General features: G+C 52.4%; 12 protein-coding genes across 12 annotated transcripts; 6 read left to right on the plus strand and 6 right to left on the minus strand.

Annotated features, from left to right (window-relative positions):
- Nucleotides 1-140: 140 nt before the first annotated feature.
- BDQ94DRAFT_34468 (uncharacterized protein) lies at nucleotides 141-633 on the plus strand. Its single transcript, XM_026775543.1, has one exon. It carries the CDS (start codon nucleotides 209-211, stop codon nucleotides 503-505), a length of 297 nt encoding a protein of 98 aa, XP_026626310.1. The 5' UTR covers nucleotides 141-208; the 3' UTR covers nucleotides 506-633.
- A 478-nt stretch (nucleotides 634-1,111) lies between these two features.
- BDQ94DRAFT_34471 (putative integral membrane protein) lies at nucleotides 1,112-3,211 on the plus strand. The gene is made up of 5 exons (XM_026775544.1): nucleotides 1,112-1,652; nucleotides 1,717-1,821; nucleotides 1,883-2,280; nucleotides 2,344-2,408; nucleotides 2,485-3,211. Exons 1-5 carry the CDS (start codon nucleotides 1,503-1,505, stop codon nucleotides 2,997-2,999), a joined length of 1,233 nt encoding a protein of 410 aa, XP_026626311.1. The 5' UTR covers nucleotides 1,112-1,502; the 3' UTR covers nucleotides 3,000-3,211.
- Nucleotides 3,212-4,483: 1,272 nt separating this feature from the next.
- BDQ94DRAFT_159540 (lactonase family protein) lies at nucleotides 4,484-5,669 on the minus strand (the record flags this gene model as incomplete). Its single annotated transcript, XM_026769082.1, has 3 exons — nucleotides 4,484-5,313; nucleotides 5,364-5,472; nucleotides 5,526-5,669. The coding sequence occupies 3 exons, from the start codon at nucleotides 5,667-5,669 to the stop codon at nucleotides 4,484-4,486; spliced, it is 1,083 nt and encodes a 360-aa protein (XP_026626312.1).
- An 872-nt stretch (nucleotides 5,670-6,541) lies between these two features.
- On the minus strand, nucleotides 6,542-8,005 carry egl2 (putative endoglucanase; the record flags this gene model as incomplete). Its single annotated transcript, XM_026771491.1, has 5 exons — nucleotides 6,542-7,308; nucleotides 7,361-7,458; nucleotides 7,521-7,585; nucleotides 7,648-7,859; nucleotides 7,915-8,005. 5 exons carry the CDS (start codon nucleotides 8,003-8,005, stop codon nucleotides 6,542-6,544), a joined length of 1,233 nt encoding a protein of 410 aa, XP_026626313.1.
- A 619-nt stretch (nucleotides 8,006-8,624) lies between these two features.
- Nucleotides 8,625-10,588, minus strand: cbhB (putative 1,4-beta-D-glucan-cellobiohydrolyase). The gene has a single exon (XM_026773204.1). The coding sequence runs from the start codon at nucleotides 10,330-10,332 to the stop codon at nucleotides 8,722-8,724; it is 1,611 nt and encodes a 536-aa protein (XP_026626314.1). The 5' UTR covers nucleotides 10,333-10,588; the 3' UTR covers nucleotides 8,625-8,721.
- Nucleotides 10,589-10,863: 275 nt separating this feature from the next.
- BDQ94DRAFT_143915 (formyltetrahydrofolate deformylase) lies at nucleotides 10,864-11,932 on the plus strand. Its single transcript, XM_026766347.1, has one exon. It carries the CDS (start codon nucleotides 10,963-10,965, stop codon nucleotides 11,812-11,814), a length of 852 nt encoding a protein of 283 aa, XP_026626315.1. The 5' UTR covers nucleotides 10,864-10,962; the 3' UTR covers nucleotides 11,815-11,932.
- Nucleotides 11,904-13,343, minus strand: BDQ94DRAFT_170457 (ammonium transporter; the record flags this gene model as incomplete). The annotated part of the gene is made up of 3 exons (XM_026771492.1): nucleotides 11,904-12,009; nucleotides 12,055-12,890; nucleotides 12,936-13,343. The coding sequence occupies 3 exons, from the start codon at nucleotides 13,341-13,343 to the stop codon at nucleotides 11,904-11,906; spliced, it is 1,350 nt and encodes a 449-aa protein (XP_026626316.1).
- A 1,036-nt stretch (nucleotides 13,344-14,379) lies between these two features.
- On the plus strand, nucleotides 14,380-15,247 carry BDQ94DRAFT_143918 (translocon subunit SSS1). Its single transcript, XM_026766348.1, has 3 exons — nucleotides 14,380-14,576; nucleotides 14,640-14,726; nucleotides 14,790-15,247. Exons 1-3 carry the CDS (start codon nucleotides 14,492-14,494, stop codon nucleotides 14,828-14,830), a joined length of 213 nt encoding a protein of 70 aa, XP_026626317.1. The 5' UTR covers nucleotides 14,380-14,491; the 3' UTR covers nucleotides 14,831-15,247.
- A 435-nt stretch (nucleotides 15,248-15,682) lies between these two features.
- BDQ94DRAFT_170459 (DUF3237 domain-containing protein) lies at nucleotides 15,683-16,330 on the plus strand (the record flags this gene model as incomplete). Its single annotated transcript, XM_026771493.1, has 3 exons — nucleotides 15,683-15,888; nucleotides 15,948-16,032; nucleotides 16,115-16,330. 3 exons carry the CDS (start codon nucleotides 15,683-15,685, stop codon nucleotides 16,328-16,330), a joined length of 507 nt encoding a protein of 168 aa, XP_026626318.1.
- A 52-nt stretch (nucleotides 16,331-16,382) lies between these two features.
- BDQ94DRAFT_143921 (Zn(II)2Cys6 transcription factor) lies at nucleotides 16,383-18,430 on the minus strand. Its single transcript, XM_026766349.1, has 4 exons — nucleotides 18,346-18,430; nucleotides 17,253-18,231; nucleotides 16,907-17,207; nucleotides 16,383-16,855 (listed from the first exon to the last, which is right to left on the minus strand). Exons 1-4 carry the CDS (start codon nucleotides 18,377-18,379, stop codon nucleotides 16,412-16,414), a joined length of 1,758 nt encoding a protein of 585 aa, XP_026626319.1. The 5' UTR covers nucleotides 18,380-18,430; the 3' UTR covers nucleotides 16,383-16,411.
- Nucleotides 18,431-19,068: 638 nt separating this feature from the next.
- Nucleotides 19,069-20,546, minus strand: BDQ94DRAFT_170461 (M20 family metallopeptidase; the record flags this gene model as incomplete). Its single annotated transcript, XM_026771494.1, has 5 exons — nucleotides 19,069-19,298; nucleotides 19,347-19,474; nucleotides 19,524-19,913; nucleotides 19,993-20,375; nucleotides 20,433-20,546. The coding sequence occupies 5 exons, from the start codon at nucleotides 20,544-20,546 to the stop codon at nucleotides 19,069-19,071; spliced, it is 1,245 nt and encodes a 414-aa protein (XP_026626320.1).
- Nucleotides 20,547-21,641: 1,095 nt separating this feature from the next.
- BDQ94DRAFT_159546 (major facilitator superfamily domain-containing protein) lies at nucleotides 21,642-23,503 on the plus strand (the record flags this gene model as incomplete). Its single annotated transcript, XM_026769083.1, has 7 exons — nucleotides 21,642-21,808; nucleotides 21,861-21,954; nucleotides 22,004-22,128; nucleotides 22,179-22,337; nucleotides 22,397-22,766; nucleotides 22,835-23,242; nucleotides 23,303-23,503. The coding sequence occupies 7 exons, from the start codon at nucleotides 21,642-21,644 to the stop codon at nucleotides 23,501-23,503; spliced, it is 1,524 nt and encodes a 507-aa protein (XP_026626321.1).
- Nucleotides 23,504-23,684: the final 181 nt, after the last annotated feature.

Consider the following 23,684-nt stretch of genomic DNA (forward strand, 5'->3'; position numbering starts at 1 on the left):
CTCCAAATGGGAAAAGAATGTCAAGAGCCTACCGTCCGCCCGGGACCTGCACGAAAAGGAGGAAGAGGGGAGGGGGTGGCCCAATGCAGGAGCAGTAAGATTGCTCACTGAGATGATCCTGCATCCTGCAATCGGAATCAGGGCCGTCTTCCGTCGGGCTAAAGGCAGGCATCCAGTTGACCAGAATGAATTGATTACTGATTCTGGCATGAGCGGTCGATATGGCTCAGTTTCTGTCAAAGACTCAAAACACACTGAAGGGATCCACACGGAGCATTCAACACGGTTCGAGAAGCCGGCTATTGATGCATGCCGCATTGTATCTGAGCGACAGTCAATAGTCGCAATTCCTTTTGATGGCTGGAGATTCATCGATTACACCATATTTGCAGTCATTCATTTGTTGTTTGCCATCCGTGCCTCGAGGCGGGCACTCCCCACCCTCCGGATGGGCTTCCGTGCCGGCGAAGGAGACCCGGTGAAGACCATCGTTTTTCCTAAATAGCAGAGGATCTGCTCGAGTCGTGAGGCTGTCAATCTCTGACGGGGCGGGGGATTTCGCTACACAAGATGTCTGAATTATTTGGACAGTACTCCTGGACAGTTGGATGGGATTTGCCTTTGTTTTTTTGTATTGTTTTTATGCTTGTTTATTTTGCTGGAACGCGTCGGTAAAGCAACGCGGTTCCTCTTCTTCCCAGCCCCTGGATTCACTCCCAAGTGCCAACCCAACAACCTAAAACTCCTTACCATCCATGGTTCTACCCCCTCGCATTCGGGGACTCCCTGCCCATGACAGTTAGACGTAGGGACGGCCCCTGTCCCGATAGAGTATAAAATTTCTGCACCGTCCCTGACTCGCCCGTCGGCGATGCTGCCTTTCCTGGCCTGAAGCCCGACCGAAGTGGATCGACAGCACGACGCACCCAATCGACGCCCGGTGATGCACTGAAACTACCGACAGGCTGGAGCAGCATCTCCTCCACCTCCAAATCCAGACTAATCGCGAACAGGCTTAAGAAATCAGAATCCATTCCCAGACGGGCCCTGACTCGAAGGGTGTCCGCTCACGTCTCCCATCCACAAAAAGACCCAACAACGGCCTGCCAGCCCTGAATCCACCGCAATTATACTGGACCGTGGACACGGTCCAACATCTGCAAAAGTAGTAACAAATTGACACTTCCTGCAGTCTAACTGTCCAACTAAGCGAGCCTCCTCAGCTCGCCTGGTTCAAGTTTTGTCCTGCGTAGATCGCCTTCTCTTTTAGGAGTGCGCACAAGCCCATCACCGTCTCCTGGGCGGAAGACGGATGAACATCTGCGACCCGACTAAGCCAGCACCGTTTGGGATCCAACGCGATTAGCTTCGTGTCTACTTGCTAGTCCCGGTACTGGTTCTGGACCTCCCCGGCATTTCGGGCCTTCTCATATATTGGGTCATCCCCACCCCGCTGGAGCTGAGCTGAGCTTTCTCGAACATGCCTCGACTGCGTCTGTAGCATGGCTAAGGATGACCGCAGCCTCGAGGTCAAGGCGGTTGCGGCCGCCTTTATGTCGGTTGCGTGTGTGACTGTAATACTACGATGTTATGTGCGTGGATGGATCGTGCGAGCATTCGGCTGGGATGACTGGGCCATGGTGGTGGCCATGGTACGTCTCATCCCTGTATTGACATCCTTTTAACGCATGGTGTTCTAATCAGCAGTATGTCTAGGGCTTCTACGCCATGTTCTCGGGGTGCATGATTGGAGGCAGTCTTTACGGTACTGGACGACGTTTCAAAGACTTGGATGCGCATCAGCGTGTAACCGCCATGGAGGTCGGTAACTCCTATTCCTCTTACCTCCACTACATTTCAACCTAACATGGGCCAAATATAGTACTGGTGGTTTTGTGAGATCGCATATTGTTTTGCAGCCGTTGCCTGTAAAATCTCCGTCTGCATTTTCTTGATGCGCATTACTGTTCGACGCCTCCACATCTGGATCCTCTGGACCGTCATGGTCCTGACTGTCGTTGCTGGCATGGTCTTCATGTTCATCATGTTGCTGCAGTGCAAGCCACTCGCTTACTTCTGGACTCGCAAGGCCTTTAACCCGGACATTCACGGCCACTGCATGGACATTCAAATCGTCATCGCCATGACCTACGTGTACAGTGGGTTCGCGGCGTTGTGCGATTTTACCGTCGGCATTCTGCCTATCTTCCTTGTGCGCAAGTTGCATATGAAGCATAAAACGAAAATGGCTGTGGTGGGAATTCTGAGTATGGCATGCATGTATGTTCCCCTCGCTGCTTTTGAAGCATAGCCGATGAAATGAAACTAACGAACCTCCAACAGCGCCTCCTCTGCTACCATCATCCGTATCCCCTGGGTACATACCTTCGCGGATTGGGACTTCCTCTGTACGCCTGCCCCAGCCTCTCCCTCAAAACACACCCCCCCCCCCCCACCGAACCCTTTTAACTAACCTCAACCCAGACGCAACCGTTGAAATCGCCCTTTGGTCCAACATCGAATGCGGCCTCGGTATCACCGCCGGCAGTCTCGCCACCCTCCGCCCCCTTCTCCGCAAATGGCTCGGCTCCAGCGCCGACCACAACTACGACGCATCCCCCTTCCCCGGTCCCTCCGGCTCCCGACCGCTCGGCAAGAGCGGTGGCATGGGACGCAGTCACGACCGACCGTACCCGCTAGGCTCGCTCGACGAAGCCGCCGTGCAGAACCGTCTCCGGCCGGACAAACTGGCCGTGACCGTGACGACGATCCAGAGCCAGGTGGACCCCGATACGCGACTCTGGCGCGGCGGGTCATCGAACAGCAGCGAGGAACGGCTGACGGGGTCCTCGGGGAACGCAGAGCGGACGCATGGAACTATCCCCGAGGGGACTGATTTGGAATTAGGCATGGGTCTGGGTATCCATCGGACGTTTGAAGTGACGCAGACTTCCTCGGGAGGGACGTCACGTACTGTAGGAGTGAGGGAGCATGTCTGATAATTACCCCCCTTTTTCCTTTTTTTGATTCCCCCCTTGGGTATATTCGGTGATTCGGTGCATTGGGCTGGAGTGGATCTTTTCCTTTGTCTTTTTTTTCTCCTTCTATTTGGGATTAATGACATCGCATATATTGCATCTATAGCATATTGCATAGAGCGAGCGCATGAATATAATGAATTAGTCATTTTACTGAGGTTTTTTTTCTTTTGCTTTGATGAAACAGGGATTGGATTGGGTATTTGGTAAATGATCTGGACTGGTCAGATCCGAAAAGCTTGGTATACCTGTTTAGTTTAGTTTCGTTTGGTATCGGGATCTGGCATCTCGGACGAACCCCGGACGGGTAGATAGATAGATAGATAGATAGATAGATAGATAGATAGATAGATAGATAGATACTGTCTAGGACAGGGATTGATCGGTTCAGCTATTCGATTGATAGATCATATTCGGTGTTGATCGATCGATCGGTCGGTCAATTGCCGACGTCTGCATATGCAGGGAATAACGAGTCGGGATGCATCCCGGTTGGCGGAGAAAACAGCCGGATGTTAAACTTTCTCTATAGAGTAACAGCTTGCTACTACTTACTTCATACATCACACAGGATAAGCTTTGAGTTACGGTTCGTGTCACTTAAGGGTTCTGTTCTGCCGCCGTTGGCGACGTGATCACGGATGACATTTGACAGGATATGACATGATATGATATATCACTAGTATCCAGTAGCCACAGTACTTTAGTAACCTAGCCAAGAAACAAGAAATCAAGGAATCCTTGGGAGATATCACCATTAGTATAGAGTATTATAACACTACTGCCTAGGGAACCAGGTATTCTACTCATGATCTTCTTTGAAAACTTGGATGCGTTCCCACATGAGGACGCCTGTGCTTGGCCAGTTCGGTTTAACTCGGATAACTTATCCCATGGTGTCGTTGGGCATTAGGTACTCATGCATATTGCCTCGATGAGGCTATTTCTTGCTTTCTATAGTTAGTCAGTACGGAGTATTAATAATAATTAAGGACGGTTAGTTACCTTGGAAGCTTCTGATATGTCATTTTGTAGTGTCGCTTCTGCTAGTTAGTTGTGTTCGGGTCTGTGTTATCTAGCTATGGGTGTTTTCCTTGGAAAGAGGGTGTTAGTATAGTTAGTCGAATCTTAGGCAGTGGAGCTAGTAGGTTAGAAATAGTAGTAGTAGAGTGTATCTAAATGTAGTAGTGCGTATGTAGGTAGGCGGAGATGGGCTCGTATTCGTATATCAAGGTGTAAGTTGTGGAGCTCGTGCTCGTACTCTTGATTATGTTGCAATTCAACTCTGTAGTTAGTTTAAAGCACGGAAATGGGGTGAGAATAGACTGTTCAGGCGATATCTTGTACTACCTTGAGGGCTTGTAGTGTCATCTTGGTATAAATCCTCTGCTAAAGAGGCATAAAGCATATCATCATCTATTTACATTCTATATATACTTTTTCCATTAATCATACCAAATAGCATTCATACCGAATCCCTTCTCAGGGATATCCACGCGAGCAACCCGAGCTAGGGTCTCATCCTTGAAGCGGTAGATCTCGACAAATCCAAGCTGGTCATCGCACAGCGCCAACCACTCATCACTGAAATCGCACGGGCTAACCGCATTCGAGTGTCCACCACTCGTCGAAGTAGGGTGAATGAACAGCTGCTTCTCAATGTTACCATTGGGCCCCAGCTTGAACGCCGTAATGTATCCCGTGACATCGAAGTGGTTACTACGGGTCGTAGCGAAGAGGTACTCGCCGCTGCGGGTAGTGAAGGTGACGTCGCCGCGGTACTTGTTGCGCGGGGGCAGACCCTGGGGCAACAGGGGGTATGTGATGTGGGTGAAGACGGGCTTGTGGGTGCGCTCATCGATGACGTACACGGCCAGACGGTTGCCAGCTTCCATCAGGGCGTAGAGGTATTTGCCGCTGGGGTGCATCTCGACCCAGCGGGGGTGGTCATCGGGAGAGGGAGCCTCGATGCAGTCGACTAGGGTCAGCTTGCCGGTTTCGGGGTCCTTCAAGTGTGTCCAGATCTTGTTGGCCTGGAGATCGGCGGAGTAGAGGTAGGTTTCGGTGGGGTCGAAGACCATGCCGTGGATACCGGTGTTGGGCTCGTACTCGTAGTTCTGGATGTTCTCGAGGAGAGCGCCATCGGGGCCGGCGGAGAAGACGTTGCCGTAGCCGGCGTACTTGTAAAAGGGGTTGCCGTAGACGTTGTAGGGGGGCTTGTGGGCGGCGAGGACGAAGATGGCGCGGGTGTTGGTGTCGGCGCTGGCGGCGAGTTCTAAGGAATTAGCAGGATTCAGGAGGTTAAGTAGAAGGGAGAATACACACCGTGACCAGCGACGGGGTGAGAGGCTTGGTGGACAATCTCAGTTGGGCTGTGGACGGCGAAGCTGTTCCACTTCTTCATGGCGGCGCCATAGATGGCTTTCTTGTCATGCTGGAGGGGAGTGAGCGGGGAGCAGTAAAGGAAGCATTGAAGGTCATGCCTACCGAAAAGGTCATCCAGGAGATGGGCTCAGCCTCGGGGATGTCGGTCTTCTTGACCAGGTCGAGGGTAAGGGCCTCATCGTCAAAGGCGACGGTGTAGATGCGGCCTGGAGGGGTCCAGGTACCGACCATAAGATGATGCTTCATGTTGGCGGGGGCGGTAGGAGTGAAGAGGGAGGCTGTCTGGGAGAGAGAGGGGGAGAGACGTTGAGAAAAGAGAGAGGAACGAGCAATGGCACGGAACATAGTCCCCTCGAGGCAGAAGAAGTGAAGTGGGAGAGCAAAAGATGCGATCGGGAATGAAGGCGAGCAGCGCAGCCGATGTTTCGCCCGATCCGGTAATGCGGGGAGCCGGCATCCGCGACCGGCAATCCGGGGTTGCCGATGAAACAAGAAATCTCAACATACTCAAGGGTTCGATTATCACTTTATTTGTGAGAATATCCAAGTTCTCTCCATTACTCTGTCAGGCCTCGTCCAATAAGGGAGATATCTGGTTCTGCCATTGTGGATGCTGAGAGGCATGGCACGTGCGCTGTCAATCCTCCAAGTCCATCAGGTCAGCCCTCATTATGGAGTATCTTCAGCACACTCAATACATGGTCTCTCTACTATTTCTCCGTACTCTTGTTGGTATCAACTCTAGACTGACTGGACAATGAACACTCAAACCCGCTACAGTTCACCTCAATTGAATCATACTCCCTCCCCAGAGTCTTAAGATATCCCACTCCACCTCACCCACTGCATTGCCACCACCCTAAGTAAAAAGTAGAAGAAAATATACAAATATCAATAAAAGAAGGAATGATGAATTGACATGACTGTAAACACAAATAACCTTAACCCTGCATCACATCATCCCCACAGACATGGATAAACCCTTCGGAGCAGATCCGCGGCAATTTCCACTGCCGGCCGGGAACGCGTTTAGCCGAGACTCTCCACCAAACTATCAGTAGTTGGTATGTAGAACGCATATCATTCTCACTCACTCATAGAGAAATATAGCTATCCAACTACAAACACTGCGAATACCACTCATTTTCTACTGTGCAGGTATATCCATCCGCACAAGTCGTCGCCCCAGTCCAGCCCTCCCCTCCACACTGAGCATAGTGCGCAGCTACAGCCGTCGATGTAGCAGTTGCAGCAGTGGTAGTAGTAGTCACCTTGGTAGTACTCCCAGCAGACGACGTACTACTAGCACTCGCCACGGCACTTGTCGTACTCCCTCCAGATGACCCCGAAGATGAACCAGGAGTATACCCCTCCAACACCCCCAAATAATACTCATAAGCAGTTCCATCATCGGGCTCCAACGAGAAGATATAATCCCCCCACCAAGGCCCAGCAGACCACCACATGCCCCCCAGCCAAACATCACTAGCATCCACCATCGCATCCAACATGCCTGTAACCGCCTCCTCACATACACTATTCGCGCCGCCCGCGAACTCCCCCAGCACCGCCTGCTTCCCATTCTCTTTCAACCAGGTTGTGGCATCAGCAATGCGCTCAGCACCAATTGTCGAGCTGACGCACGTCGAACTCGTCCCGGAGCCATCGCTGTCCAGGTACTGGTGCATTTCGTAGATGAGACGGTCGTTGGGGTCGGTCAGGTTGACGAGGTTCGTGTTGGTGGTGGTCCAGGTCCAGGCGCCGGTGTAGGAGTTGCCTTCGACGAAGATATATTGCGTTGTGGCGCCGGTGGCGCGGATGGCGGTGATGGCGGCTTGATTGAGATCAAGCACGAGGGTTTGGTCTTCATCGTGGAATTCGTTGTCTATTTGCATCATGTTAGTATGTAAAAGATCGGAGGGAGGTAGGGTACGTACTGGTATCGAAGATGACGAGGTCATTGTCGGTGAACTCACTGGCTACTGTTGTCCAGAAGGCTGCAAAGTCGCTGGTTGAGGTGATGATGTTGCCGTAGCTGGATAGTATCACATTAGTTCCATACCACAGGAAGGTGAAGGAAGGGAAGGAAGGACATACTATCTCCCAAAATTATGCGGATCCACCACCGCATAAGCACCAAGGTCTGTGATGGTTTGCACCGTCTACATCATGACCACAATTGTAATCAGACACAGTGCATCTTATTATCATAAGGGGAACTTACAGCCTTCAGATCAGCCATATACGTCGCATCCGCGGCACCAGTCAACTCATCCGGCACCAACCGCTCCATCAGGAACGGCACGCGGAAGATATTCATCCCGGCACTATGCAGCGTCTCGATAGCCGTCGCATCAGGCCAGATGTAATCCGTGCCCAAAGTGCCGGGGATATTCCCGGAGCCAAATTCGGCGCCGGATTCGTTGCTACCGAACCCTGTTCACTTATCAAAATGTGTCTTTCAAAAGGGCATTGAAGAAGGAAAGGGTACATTGGAAACCAGACGACCGCTTAGCCCTCGGGCTGCTGTTCGCAGTCCAGGCTTGGACGAGCAAGACAGCTGCAAGGGAGAGAGTCTTCATCTTGATCTGTCACTCTGGCAGTTACTCTTCTCTGGTTGTGCTTGATGCCATTCTGTCAAGACAGATGAAAGGAGTCATTTATATCCATCTCATCATCAATCATCGCGCATTCTGCCAGAATACTACTAAGCTACCCGGCACGCGGACCGACAATCCATACCACTTCATTAGAGAATATCGGCCCATTTCCTAAATAAGAACGGGCAACCAGATTCGTCACGGGTGCGCATGACTGCAGAACCGGTTTGTAGGTAAATTAGTCAACTTTCCCCTTTGCTGATCCGGAAAGGACCGGATCTTCATCTCCGGGGAAAGGAAATGAGAGCCAAGCTTCCTGCAGAGGATGCATGCATTGGGTGCGGAGAATATCCCGTCCAGCCATGTGGTGTGTCTGGGGTGACACTGTCTGGTCATGTAAGCGCTACTTTAGGCTTTCCGCACGGATGTTCTGCAGATAAGTAAGGAGAGGGGGAGATTAATTGGGTGATGGTTGATTGGGTTCGGTTTGTGCCTAGGTTGGTCGGGTACGGGAAGTTAATTTATAGTAGGATTATAGTGGAGTGTAATTTGAGGTAGGGTGGTGGTTGGTAGATTCTGCATCAAGTGATCATGTCATATTGCTTCCTAAAATTGACTAAACTGTAGTACGTGTGCTAACTACTAATCACTAACTATTCTCCCCCACACTGCCATCTTCATCTCCCTTCAAGTAGTGTCTACAAACACTGCGAGTAGTACGCATTCTCATACGTGCAAGTGTACCCACTCACACAAGTGGTCGGACCAGTCCAGCCCTGTCCACCACACTGTCCATACGCCTGCGCCGCCGAGGTTGAACTGCTACCACTGCTGGTGGTCGAGGTAGTCTTCAAGGTCGTCGAAGTGGCCTTAGTGGTAGTCGAACTCGAGCTGGAGCTAGACCCCGACCCGGAAGAAGATCCACTGGAGTAAGTCGAGCCAATAGGCCCGAACTTGATGTTCGAGTAGGTGACATAGGCATTGGGTGACTCCGCCTCCACAGTAGCCGGGACACCCGAGTCCGTGCTACAAGTACCGCGGGCCACACCAGGAGTCGAGGCCGACGAGTTAACGGGGTAGTCGCTGTCGAGCCAGAGCATGTCAGCGGCATAGTCATCCCAAAGACTCAAGACCAAGACCATGCCCTTGGCCATAGCCTCGCCCATGCCCTCGAGACCGCCGTGCTTGTCGAAGACGTTCTCGTCGCCGAACAGCGTCTTCTCTGATTCACAGAAAGCGGAGGTGATAGAGCTGCCGTTGACGCTGGAGTAGGTGGAGGCGCCGTTGGCGATGACTTCGCCGTTCTGCACGTACAACCGCTTGATCTCGGTCAAGGTGCCGGAGGAGGTGCCGTCATCGGTGATGAACTGGGTGACGACGGTGAAGGGGCTGTTCGTGTCGACGGTCAGGCCGGGGCCGTAAAAGTCCGTGTTGCCTAGACGGTAGGGGTTGTAGTCGCAGCCGTCGGGGTCGCAGGTGCCGCTGTAGCGGTCGCCGCTGGCGCTGTAAGTTCCACCACAGGAGTCACCGTCGCACATTGTCTGGCTGACGGAGTCGCAGGGGTGCGCGGTGAAGGCGTTGGAGATGCTGTTCGCTTCCCAGACGTCCATCTCGGCGCAGCAGGAGCCGTGGTCGCCAACTCCGGTGTTGGCGTTGTTGCTGGAGGGCTCCCAGCCGTCGCAGTTGGCTTCGCCGTTGATGAACTTCAGGTCGCGAGGGCACTGCGAGTCGCAGTAGCCGGTTCCGTATTTGGCACCGGCCTTGTTGCCGGAATACTCCGAGGTGCCACCGTCAGCGTCCATGGCGACGAAGTAGAGCGCGCCGTTGAGACCGCAGGGAAGGTTGGACACGTCGACATCAAAGGTGAACTCCTGGCCGAGGAGCTTGAACAGCTCATAGTTGCTGTCGTCGCTCATGAGGTACAAACGAGACCCGATGTTCTTGCTGGAGCCTTGAGTGACGAAGTTCAGGCGCAGCTCGCTGCCGGACGTGGTCACACCATAGGTCGCCTCGTAAGTGGCACCGTCAAGCGCGCAGTTCGCGGCGCAGGTCACATCGTCGGTACAGATTGAGGTGTCCCATTCGTTGCCAGTATAGCAGTTGGTGGCACTGGAGGTTGAGTGCACCCAACGCCAATTGGCGTCGATGACCACCTCGCCGTCGTTGGTAGTGCAGCTGCCATCGCTGGTGCAGGTTTGCCAGGTCAGAGACGGATGAGTCTCAGTGGTGTAGGTGCCAACCTGCTGAGCATTGGCAGTAGCAAGGATAGAGAGCAGCAGAGCTGCTCGGTAGATCTGGAAGGAAGACATTGCGATTCACTGCTTGAGCTCTTGAGCCTCTGAGTTCTGCTGTGAAGAATGTGAATGCTGTGATAATGGACAGAGGAGAAGAACGAGCTCTTTATACCTTTTGCAATTGTATGCTGCCTATCTACCAACTTCATGATCCCGGATATGTTACGGCTAAACGGACCGCATCCCGACATGGCACGTATAGTAGACTGAGCTCGTCGGCGTCCAATCTTGAAGTCATCGTGACAAGCGAACTCAAGGAAGACCATTCCCTTTACCAAAGAGGTAATCCGGCAGCCTGGTGGCGCCGCCACAATAAGCAGGAGACAATGCCGTTGTGCATCCGGCAATCCGCGCGGGACAGCCATCTCACGAGCCCAAAGAGGAAATCCAATGCAGACCATGTGACTCGCGGCGTAGCCCTACCTGCTAGCCCTAATCTTATCAATCACCGCACCCCGCCTGAGTCATCAAATCATGGCCGAAACCGGGTAAAGATCCTCGTTGCTACGCGGCGGGGCGCCCAACGGCCGAAATTCAATTCTGCTAGTTGTCAGGAACTGAAGTCATTCCCAAAGAGCAACAACTGCTTGATTCAACATCACCTACTACCCATTACGGTACCCCCCGCCAGCAGCCACCACCACAATGAGCTACATCCTCACCCTCTCCTGCCCCGACCGCCCGGGCATCGTCCACGCCGTGACCGCCTACCTGGTGCAACAGAACCTCAACATCATCGACAGCAGCCAATACGGCGACCCGACCAGCCAGCGCTTCTTCATGCGCGTGCACTTCAAGGATGAATCCTCTCCCGCCAAGTCCCTCGACGACCTGCGCACCGCTTTCCAGCCCACCGCCGAGTCCCTGACCATGACCTTCCAGCTCGTCCCCGCCTCCTCCAAGCCCCGCGTGTTGATCATGGTCTCTAAGATCGGCCACTGCCTCAACGACCTCCTCTTCCGCGCCTCGACTGGCCAGCTCCCCATCGAGATCCCCCTCATTGTTTCCAACCACCCCGACTTCGCTACCCTGGCTGCTACCTACAACATCCCCTTCTTGCATCTCCCCGTGACCGCCGACACCAAGCCCCAGCAGGAGGGACGCATCTTGGAGCTGATCCGCGAACACAACATTGATCTGGTTGTCCTGGCCCGCTACATGCAAGTGCTGTCGCCTATGCTGTGCGAGGCCATGTCTGGAAAGATCATCAACATTCATCACAGTTTCTTGCCCAGTTTCAAGGGTGCTAAACCTTACCACCAGGCTTTTGACCGCGGTGTCAAGATTGTCGGTGCTACGGCGCACTTTGTCACCAGTGATTTGGATGAGGGTCCGATTATTGAGCAGAATGTTGTGCGTGTCAACCACGCTATGAGCCCCAAGGAGTTGACTCATGCTGGATCCAACGTTGAGAGCAATGTCTTGGCTACGGCGGTGAAGTACTTCGCTGAGCGGAGAGTCCTGCTCAACGGACACAAGACTGTTGTCTTCAACTAGGTTATATTTTTTGGTAGTATGGTGGTATATAGAGGATGGGAGAATAATGTTGTTACTCTGACTGGACGGCGCTAGCGCTGACCTGAATGTTACAAGCGAATTCCCTCGAAGGGATGGTAATCTTCTTCTCCGGCCCATTGTTCCTCGTGCAAGGACTCGCCCATCTGGGACTTGTCCATTCCCGCGATCACATCCCTATTTAAGTTAGTTCCATCCTTAAGCTGGGGGTGGTTGACGTACTCATCCGTCGCCAGTACCTCGAATCCAGGCACACAGTCTATCAGGGCATACAGAATGTAGCTTCCCCCAAAGCTCCACACGAACCCGATCAACGCTTCGACGATTTGTATTCCCAGCTGTCTCCAGTTGCCATCGAAGAAACAACCGCCCACGATGTCCGTGACGCCGTCGTATGCTGCGACTTCTCGTTGCGCAAATAGGCCAGTTACTATCGTGCCCAAGAACCCACCTAGGCAATGAGTAGCGAATGTGTCCCCGTTGTCGACCCAGCGCAGAAGCTTCGCTCGTTTGGTAAACTTGATCTTGAGAGCCTGGTACCCGCATGCAGCACCTAGGATGCCAAATCCCATTGCTGTGCTCATGTCGATGAAGCCTGCGCTCGGAGTAATGAGAACGAGTCCTGCGATCGCGCCCAAGAATGTGCTGTCCAAGCTCCACTTTCCGGTCTCCCAATAAGTCAGACTCGCCCAGGTGAGAGCGCCTGAAGAGGCGCAGAGGTTGGTCACGCATGCGGTCATGACACTCTTGAAATTGAGAGCGAGAGTGGTTCCCGCGTCAAAGGCAAGCCAGGCATTCCAAATAATGATCAGTGCTAGCAGTTGACACAAAGTGTTGTGTGGCCGGTGCAATAACAGGTGCTGTGGAGTTCGGATCTGAGAGCGTCGCGACCGAAATAGTGGGTAGGAAAGGTAGACGCTCATTGCCGTGGCGGTGGCACCGCTGCAAATATGCACGGGAGTGCCTCCAGCGAAGTCAAGGGCACCAAGGTTCGCGAGAAAGCCGTTCTCCGACCACACCATGTGGGCTAGAGGAGCATATATGAATGTACACCAGAGCTAGAGAAATGAGCAAATGTCGAGGGGACGAGGGGCTGCTCTTACAAAAATGAAGGGAATCAATGGAAGAAGCCTGCCGCGCTCACAGGCTCCTCCGATTGCAATAGCACACACGGTCGCGCAGAATATGAGCTGGAACTCCGAGAACAGGATCTCAGGAATTGTGCCAACCGGGTCAGCGAGGACACCGATATGAAACACCTTGCTGAAGCCCCCAAAGAAGCCGTTGCCTTCGCCGTAGGCGAGCGAATACCCCAGCATCCACCATTGAATCGAACAGACGGCAACAGCCAAGAGGCCGGGATAGAACGAAGCAATGCTATTGAAACGAGTGGAGTAGCCAGAGTAGGCGAGCCCGACAGCCGGGATAATAAGCCAGCAGAAGACGGAGCACACAAGAATGAAAAGCGTATCGATTTTGTCGCAGGATTCCCAAGCTGTTTGAACAGACATGGTGCCTGTTGATCCGGCTGTCTCTGGATGCTTGCTGTTGATGTAAACGAGAGGGGTATCTTAAATATCGCAACAGTACATGGCTGCTAGTAGGTACTAGTAGTTGGTATCGGGGTCTGATGCTGACACAATGAGAACGAATCAAGCCTGCAGAGCTTATCAGCTCAGTTGTGATGGCGGATGTAATTGGTTGAGATGCACTATCATGTCGATCGCCGAGCTCAGCTCCTGCAAGACGATGCTCGGATAGGGAAGTGCAACCAGCTGCAATTTCGATGCAGCACGGCGGGGTGAGACTAGTAGTTAGTCCGGCGCAGATGCAGGCTGACCTGAGGGATTTGATCACAGCGATGTGTTTATGTTTATTAGCAGAAAAACCGTTGGTAGGATAGATATTGCCCTTATGCAATTTTGTGAATAACAATTTGCAGGGTCTCAGGAGACGAAACACGCAGAGCTGTATCTGTATTTAGTGGGTGTTGGCGTCAGGCAGTGATACTCATTGCTTATTAGCCTGTGAAAACATGTGTGTCTGGAGCTCATTATGACGGATCATACAGAGCGCGCAGCAAGCGCCGCCCCTTTAAGTGTATCTTGGCCAGCAGTTTACATGGAGCGATGGCAGTCTTTTCTGGTGCAACACACTGCTTCGTTGGCCGTCATTGACCCTCCGAAGTAGCAGCAGTCAGGATTAGTATGCCGGGCTTAGTATCATTATTCGATGGGTGCTGTCTGGCTCTTCACGTCCATGAAGTAGCTGAAAGCCACAACTGAACAGCAGGGTGGTTCAGGGGAAGTCCAGGAAGAAAACAAGACAAAAAGCAGAGTGCAAACGAGATCCCCCCACAATCGGAAAAGAGTATCTATCCCAATGGAGCAACTCGGGACACGATCCGGGGTAAACCGGGACCCTCCCCAGCCACACTTGTAACCCGTGCCACAAACCCATCAGCCACACCCGTGACCAACCAACTGATACGTGGCCAGGACCCCGGAAGGTAGATAATCCGCCCCTTTCGAGTCCGACCGGGCGACGCCATTATTCGCCGACCACCAAAAGAGCACAGCTGGCCCATTCGCGTCCATCCATCCCCATCTCACCTCGCCTCCATTGACACCTCAGCATCCATTCCTTCGCTTCCGTCAAAATGTCCGACCAGGTGCAAGAGCTCCTTAACGTCCCTCGGGAGTTCCTCAGGGAAGGCGTGCAGTTCGTCAACCGCAGCCAGAAGCGTGAGTTTCCCGTTGCTTGTGCAGCACTCCTGGATTCAAGCTAATATGTTTCTGTCAAAACAGCCGACAAGCGCGAGTTCATCAAGATCAGCCAGGCTGTCGGTACTGGTTTCCTGATCATGGGATTCATCGGTTACATTGTCAAGCTGAGTATGTTGTTCTTGCCATTGGGTCCAGGTCTGCTGAATCGGTAAACTGACTGACTGGTCTTAGTCCACATCCCCGTTAACAACGTCCTTGTTGGTGGCGCGTAAACGAACAATCCATCATCCTTTCTATCCGGTGTCAAGCGAAGAAAGAATAATAAGGCCATGTCCTTATTTTGGCCAATCGCGAGCTAGGGTGCGCATGCGGATGCGATCTTCAAAACAAGCGTGTAACATTATACCCGCCTGATGGATGAGCAGACTGCGATGACGGCATTGTAGTCTCGCTCAACGCGGAGGCCAGTCGTTGGAATTGGCATATGTGCATAATTAGTCTGGGCAGGCGTTAGGGTGTGCTGTTAATATATCCATTGAACTCATGGCAAGCTATTAAATCAACGCGCTGTTGGGCAACAATTAAAGCCTATAGTGAACTATATATACCCAGTATCTGTGTACTCACTACCATCGACATATAATCGTGTTGATAAAGCATTGATCACATAAATAATACTCAGATATGGCATTTTTAACCTAATCCCAATAACCAGTCCCAAAATATATATATATCCAATGATCAGCACTCAAAGCAAACATGATGTCACCACTCCAGACATCACTCTCTATACTTACCCACAAACAACCTCCATGATCCAATTCCAATCCTCCTAGTAGTAGACAACTACTAGTATCTACATTACTATACTGAAGATACCCCATCACCAATCTGACGCGAAACCTCCCACCGAGGTCCCCACACCCGACTGCCGATATCCGTTCCCATCATCCCCCTCCTTCTCCACCGGTGTACTCCACGCATAGTAACCACATACACATATAACTCCTAAGCACCACCGTCCTCTCTTCATCGCTTCTATACTTACTTACTACTACATAATCACCCCTCATTCCCTCTCGCAAACCAACTGACCTCACCCCAAAAAGAGAGAAGAAAAGACAATGGAACCCCTCTCCCCACCCCCAGCCCTAACCCACCTCTTCACGCTCCGCTGCGCCGTCGACCCACCGCTCGAGATCGGCAAGGGACCGTACGGCCGTCGACGCTGCGTGCCCATCAAGTCCGGGACCGTGAGGGGGAAGTATCTCGTGGGGGAGGTTGTTCCGGGAGGAGCGGATTTCATGTATAACCCCCACTACCCATACTTGTTGGAGTATTGCATACTAGAGTTGGAAAATGGCGGCTAACTAGAAGGTGATGGTGTAGGCTCGTTGAAGAGAACCAGACGACGCATGTGAATACGAACTATGTGATTAAGAGTGAGGATGGGGCGTATATCTATGTTAGGTGGGTAATTTCTTATTTCTCTCTATGTGACGATTAGGGTGGAGATTTGGAGATGGTATATGCTGATGTTGATGGAATGTGTTTAGAACGGAAGGCACCCGGTCCGGACCCCCGAAGTCCTCAAGGCATTGATGGAAGGCGATGGTGTTGATCCGGCGAGTTACTGGTTCCATTTGCATATTAAGCTGGAGACTGGACATGAGAAGTACCGGTGGATGACGAATCGGGTGATTGTGGGACGGGCGACGAGGGCAAAGGGGGAGGTTGCGTATGATGCGTATTTCTTGGAGAATTTGGCATAGGATTAGGAGCATTTGTGGAATGGATGTATATAGTTGTTACATATTAAAGTATCTGGTATACAAGGTATCATATATATGGTATTACTGCAAACGGATCTGGTGGTTGCGCAGCAATTCCGCCAAATTCGCGTACTCCCCTGCGCTCGCGTCCTGGCGAGCAAGTACCTCTTCTGCGAGTTGAAATGCCCATAGGTGTTCTGAGTGGAAGGATCGCAGCTCGTAGAGCCGCTCGCGTAGCCACTCGCGTTGCACTGGGTCATCGGTTTCGACAATGGCCATTAGTAGTGGCCAGTGTAGTCGCCGTAATAGACGCGGGTCTGCGGAGTGTTGTTTGTGGGCGTTGTCGATGATGTTGGTGAGGGCTTGGCGGTGAAGTGCTGCTGGTGGGCGGGCTGTATCGAAGAGACGACGGTGAAATAGAATCAGGGCGTAGAAGTTGTTCACGGCCATGTAGATGGTGTTGAGCGTCCGGCGGGTGGAGCCTGGACTGGCGAGCTTGGCGGTTAATAGGAGGTCGGAATATTTCTGTAATGGTTAGCATGGGTTCCACATTAATGTGTCAAGATGTCGACATACATCCCGAACCGTCATCATTTCGGCGAACAGTGCGTCGCCAGACTCGGCGTGTTTTTCATCCAAGCATTTCCAGAGCTTATGCCATAAAGTGTATCCGACGTGTACAAACTCCAGCGCCCGGTAGTTCTCCATGTCGTCCGATACCTCCTGGTCCGGGTATTGCTTTCCCCAGAAGCATCGGCTCCAGAGCCGTGCGCAGCGATACAGATGGTCCGGGTGAAGAGATTCATTGCCGGAGTTGAGCACGTAGTCGTAGAGTGACTCTGTAGTCCCGATCGAGCGACGGTTGACGTCGATATATCTGAGCTGTTAGCGACGCTTAATGTGAGAAAGGGGGCATACTTACAATATCCACAGCAAGAACTGGTCCGAGATGAACGAAGCTCGAGAGACCGTATCACTGGGCTGGTCCGCCTCCATTGCCAACAACACCTCGTTGACATCGCGCACATGAAACAATTCCGGATGTGTCTCCAGCAAAGACCGCACTCCCTGCAGATGGAGGTGGAGATGACGCACGCAATGACCAAATTGCCATTCGTACGCGACCATGAGAAACATCGTTGCAAAGATCATCTCAAGCTCCGCAAACGATACCTGAGGTTTGGGGGTTTCCAGTAATTGCCGGAACTCCTTAACAGCCATGCCGTAGTGGTACCGGCCATGATCCTCGGCGGTCGGACGACCTGGTGACCGGACAACCAAGCCATTCCGATGCATATCACTTGCCGACAGAGCCAAAATCATGCGCATGATGACCTTGCTGGTCGCCGCTGGCCCCTCATACAGATAGCGGAAGCTGCTCCATTGCCAGTTCTTCATGTAGTAGAACACGACGGACGAGGAGGGGAAGTACTGGAAGTATTTCTGATCATGCTCCGACAAGACAAGCGAATTAGTGCAGGGCAGGCCACCTGTTCCGGGCAGGGGCCGGTAGAGGGGCGATGGGTGCGCGTAGGGCGGAAACGGCCATCCCGTGGGGAAAGTGACATCTGGGGAAACCGGGGTGAAATCTGGGGCTGGTCCGGGGGACTGCCGATGCCAGAGGGCAGCTAGGGTGTTGGCATAGTGAGGATGAAGAATGCCGTTGGTCACGGCGGCGCGAACAGGCGAGGAAGCGGTCGCGGATGGGGAGGAACAAGTGGTGATGCCATCACTGGTCGGCCAGCGAGGTTGCGCGGGCTGCAGATGCCGAACCGGGGCATTGGCCTTGCCGCGCTTAACGGGAATCCCCCATTCACAGTTCAGTCGTAGATTGAAGCAGCGTTTGCAGACTGGACGCTCCTCCCCGCATTTTACTTTACGACGGCGGCAGGTGCTGCAGCCTGCAAGAAGCGAGTCAGTCAGTCAGTCAGTCAGCCCGTCGACACATGTCAGCTGGAATCTTTTTCCCGAGCTTTCCGCCAAACTCCGGGGAACTCGGGCAAGGGTTGGCATACCATTCTTCGAGCGAGGCGCGTTCCGACCCGACATGGAATGAATGGCCCACTCGTGAAGGAGTCGGATCAGCCGGCAGGCATTAGTAAAAAGCAGAAGGAGACAGCCGATATCACAATTTTAAGGGAGGGGCAGTAGGCGATGCAGGCGGGAAAGTTCATCGGGAAAAAAGAAATTCGGAGGGACACAAAAAGCCTGGAAGCGAAATGGCAGTCCAGGCGCTTAGTCAGCGGCAAGACAGCTGGGGACTGACTCGTACAGGGCTGGTAGGAAGGCAGAGGGAGTTTGAGATCAATGGCAAGGTTATAGAGAGTGTCATTGTCTGAAAGGTGAATTTCTACATAGTTGGAGAGGGGTCTGATCTCGGTTTGGGGTAGTTTTGCCCCGTTGCAGGGCTAACGTCCACCATCCTGGTCTTAGTGACGCCCACTAGGGAGTCGCCGTGGTTTGAGCCTGGCTACTAGTCGCTGGCGCATCGCCAGGCACAGAGTCATCAATCATGCATTCAAGATCTGCGCTAAGAAGGTTATACTTCTATCGGGTATACAAACAATGTGACAGACGCCATGTTTCACCTTCTCCGAGCAATATCGCCGAGGATATACCGAGGAACATCCTGACGGCTATCTGCAAGACACTGAGCATGAGAATGGTTCCAAGCTCAAACTCAGAAGACGAAAAGGTGCTTGAATGGTGGGAAGGTCCTCAAGGCAGAATGTGCTGCCCTACTCCTCAAGACATTCCTTCAACTGCTTCTGCGCAATACCAAACAACTCATCGCTCGTCACCATCTCCCACCCAATTAGCGCCAGCGACTTGCCTACAATCACCGCTTCTTGATGCGCGTAATCCGTTCCAGCAGCTGCAGCAAATTTGGGGTGATGAGGGAAGGAGCCTGGTTCATCCGTGATACCGAACATGGTGTGTAGTGTGGGGACAATGTAGCTGACGTTGCCTGGAGAAATCAGCAAAGTACTGTGATTGCACAAGCATGGGCACCTACCGATATCGGATGATCCTGTCATGACCTGCTCAAGACGCGCAATAACATTTCGGTCGTACTTGGACATGTGTTCTTTATAACGGTCGCACAGTGTGTCATTGATCTTGATGTCGGTATACAGCTCGTTCCTGGTCCGGTTAGCTCACCTTCTGTTGGTCCAGGAATTAACAGACTTACTCGATAATCTTCACCTCACAACCTGTAGCCAATGCACCTGCCTCAATGCAGTTCCGCACTTTGACCATAAGTTGGTTCAGCCCCTTCAATGTCGGGCTGCGAACCTGCCAGTACGCTTTGGTATACGAGGGAATAATGTTGGCCACCGTGGGTGTATCCAGGAAAGCACAGTGTATGCGCTCATCTGGGCGGAGTTGCTGGCGCAGTACGGCCACGTTGTTGTATGATGTTACTAGGGCGTCGAGGGCATTGATTCCTTCCCAAGGGTTGCCGCCAGCATGGGCACTCCGGCCTGTGAACTCGCAGTGTAACTCTTTTCGGGCGTTCATTCGCACACCACCAACGCTGTCTGTTACAACGCCAGGGAATAGTTCTTTAGGTCCTGCGTGACTGAGGAAGGTCAGTATGCGAATAGGAAAAGTCAACCCTCAAAGATGATAAGCCACATAAAGGGCTAGGCAATACGTACGCCATTAATGACACATCTACACCCTTGTATGCACCCAAGTCAATCAGTTTGGCCTTGCCACCGCCATTCTCCTCTGCCGGGGTGCCCAGAAGTTGAGTGCGACCGGGAATACCGTATTGTTTCAGGACCGTGGACAGCGCTAGGAAGGCAGCCACACTGCTGGTAGTGATGAGATTATGGCCACAGGCGTGGCCGATGTCAGGTAGCGCATCGTATTCGGCATTGAAGTTGATAAGTCGTCCACCAGATCCGCTGATTGCCTCAAAAGAGGTATCCAGTCCGTATGCGTGACGGGTTACGGTGAAGCCTTGCTTCTCGAGGAAGTCGCAGATGGTGTCATGGGCTCGATGCTCTTGGTAGGCTGTTTCTGGATTGCACCAGATCTGTGGTAAAATCGATGATCAGTATCATATGAAGCGAAAGGAGAGTTAGGTGCCTACCTCTCGGTTGAGCTCCCGTAGCGATGTTTGCGCAGACTCCAACGCTGCATCAACTGCTACCTTGACCTCGTCGATCGTTGGCACGGATTGGGTAATGGTCTGCGTTGCGGTCATTGTGGCGATGTTCTGCCAATCTTGTTCTCTGCTGGCTGGAAATCAAGTAAGAGCTCCCGATGTTGTCTACCGGGGCGTCATATATGCCCTCCCCTCCCCATCATCGCCCTGCTATCGCTGCAAGGGATAAGCGTGGAGAACCTCGGCCGACGCAATGGGGCAAATCCCGGACATTCAGATGAAAGCCATGATAGGATCACTCGGGTAACCATCATTACGAACCAGTGTCAGTTACAACGGTGACTCCATCTGCACCCCGCATCGCGGAAGATTGTCGTTATCAAATCCGCCCCGACAGGACAGCCGCGGGAAATCCAGCGCATAAGCCATTAATAATACCTCCGCTATCAAGCTATCAAACGCTATCAGGTATTATCAGGGTGACTAGCTCGGCAGATAACAGTGGATCAAGTATTAAATGAGTCCCTCGTCCCTGACCAACACGAGGCGTTTCTCCGCACGATCGAATCTGTGGGGGAGGCGCAGTTGAGAGTTTCCCGGAAGATGGACCCAGCATTGACTTCTCGAACCAGTGGAAACCCAAGGATAAGCGTGGTGGAGAGTTGCCGGTTCAGCTGCCGGCATTGCGATGAACGATAACCTGGTTGTCATCTTGCCGACCGACGCTTCGTATTGGCGCATCTGCCGACGGCTTCCCTTGATCTGCTGCCATATCGCGACCCCGGATTCTGAACCTGCCCGAATGACCGCACAGATCTCGTATTCCTGTTTCGAGACCAACATGGCTTCACGAATCTCATTGGGTCGTCCTTCCCACGGGTATAGTTGCCTTCTAGATAGGAAAAGTCAATCCCCGGCATTTGACTCACGCCCAAGCCCCCGACCTCGCCTTCATCGCGATGAGTACAGACAGGGCATCATAGCGGTATCGGCTCGTCAAATTACCCGGTGAAGGTACTGTGTATCAGTCGCTGATCGCGGAAGTTTTGCGCTTGATTCCGTGGGTGCTCTTGGTTAAAGTTAGCTGGTTATCTTATAACCGATGGACCTCATCTGTACTTACCTGTAGCAGTATAAACAGTAAAACAGTTCCGTGCCATCATGCCGTGGCTTTCCTCACGCAATCAAACCACCATGGAGAAGCAGCATAACCACCCTCCTCCCGGGGTGACACCCGAATTAGACGATCTAAAGTTGAAGGAAGAAGCAACCCTGGCCCGGGATGTCGGACTGGGACAAGTATTGGAGGTGGAAGCCACGCCAGAGCAGGAACGCAAGGTCTTGCGGAAGCTGGACATAATGTATGTGTAATCTGTATGGCATTGAATGCTCTTTTCTCACTGCTCGAACAAGATTGATTCCTCTGATGGGAGTCTGTTACATGATGCAATATATGGACAAGCTGGCTCTGAGTCAAGCTACCCTGTTCAATCTTCGGCAGGATCTGGTATGTTGCCAATCTCAATTAAAACCATACCTATACTGACATTGAACAGAACCTCAAGGGACAGGAGTATACCTGGACATCTGCCGTCTTCTATTTCGGGTACTTTGCCTGGAGCTGGCCCAGCTCATATCTCATCGTCCGTTTGCCCCTCGGCAAATACATTAGTGCCTCAGTGTTGGTTCCTCCCCCCAATACTACTCCAAAATACCACTAATGTCAAATAGATTAATATGGGGAGGCATCCTGATGTGCCACGCTGCAGCAACGAACTTCGGAGGCTTGATGGCCGCCCGATTCTTCCTAGGAGTGGGCGAAGCCGCCATAGCCCCGGGATTCTCCCTCATCACAGGCATGTTCTATAAGCGTGAGGAGCAGCCAGCACGGTAGGCCTCATTCATAACCAAAGCATGTATCATAGGTATACCAACTAACAGCAAATCAGGCAATCTGCCTGGTTCCTCGGAAACTGCATCGCCTCTGTCATCGGCGGTGTCGTGGCCTACGGCATTGGCAACATCAAAGCCGACGCCGTAACTAGCTGGCAACTCCTCTTCCTCATCCTCGGCGCCATAACGGCATTCATATCCTTCTTCCTCATCGTCCTCCTCCCCGACTCCCCCAAGAAAGCCATCTTCCTCACCAAACCCGAGCGCGCCATCGCCATGCACCGCACCCTCGCCAACAAAACCGGCGTCGCGGACGAGGGATCCTTCAGATGGGACCAAGCCTGGCAAGCAATCCGCGACCCTCAAACCTGGTTCTTGGTTCTATACACTTTCTCCGTGAACCTCTGCAACGGCGGAATCACCAGCGTAATCCTCCCCTCCCGTTAACATACATACCAATCCCCCAATCGAACTAACGATAAACAATTGAACAGTTCTCCTCAATAATCATCAACGGCTTCGGCTTCTCCCAAATCCGCTCCCTCCTCATGCAAATGCCCCTGGGCGGCGCCCAAATCGTCTTCCTCATCCTCACCGCCGGCATCGCGACCTTCATCCCGCGCACGCGAATCCTAATGATGATCTTCAACACCCTAACCTCTCTGATCGGCATGGTTCTCGTCTGGAAACTGGATGAAGATAATCGTCGAGGCAGACTGACGGGTCTGGCACTGGGCGCTGTCTTCGCTGTTAATATTCCCCTCTCGCTGAGCATTATCAGTTCGAATGTCGCGGGGTTCACGAAACGAAGTACCACCAGCGCGTTGTTGTTTGTTGCGTATTGTGTGGGGAATATTGTCGGACCGCAGTTCTTTTATAGCTCGGAGGAGCCTTATTATCCGGTATGTTCATTTTCCATCCATCTTATTGGGGGGTGGTATGCTAATGATGGCGATATGCAGACGGGCATGAAAGCGGCTACGTCGGGACTGGCGTTGGGGGCATTCTTCCTGGTGTGTTTGCTGGGGTATTATATTTGGGAGAATAAGCGGAGGGACCGACTGTATGGAGTTCCGGAGCAGATGACGGAGAGTCAGGAGTTGGCGTTGGGGTTGTCGAGTAAGACAGATTTGGAAATTGAAGATTTTAGATATGTTTTGTAGGTTTTATAGTGAATACTACGATTTAAGATTTCAGTAATCCTTTTGATGATAATATGTAGGTGTCCTGGGCGTCTGAGGGAGTAAGATGAAAGGAGAGTTGAACTGTAAAAGTACAATGGAAATGCACATTAAGTGGGACATGTGCTAGAAAGAGGGTGGCTGTCATGGGTCATTTGATTCA

Source organism: Aspergillus welwitschiae (genome assembly GCF_003344945.1).
Source record: "Aspergillus welwitschiae strain CBS 139.54b unplaced genomic scaffold BDQ94scaffold_16, whole genome shotgun sequence".
Taxonomy (NCBI): domain Eukaryota; kingdom Fungi; phylum Ascomycota; class Eurotiomycetes; order Eurotiales; family Aspergillaceae; genus Aspergillus; species Aspergillus welwitschiae.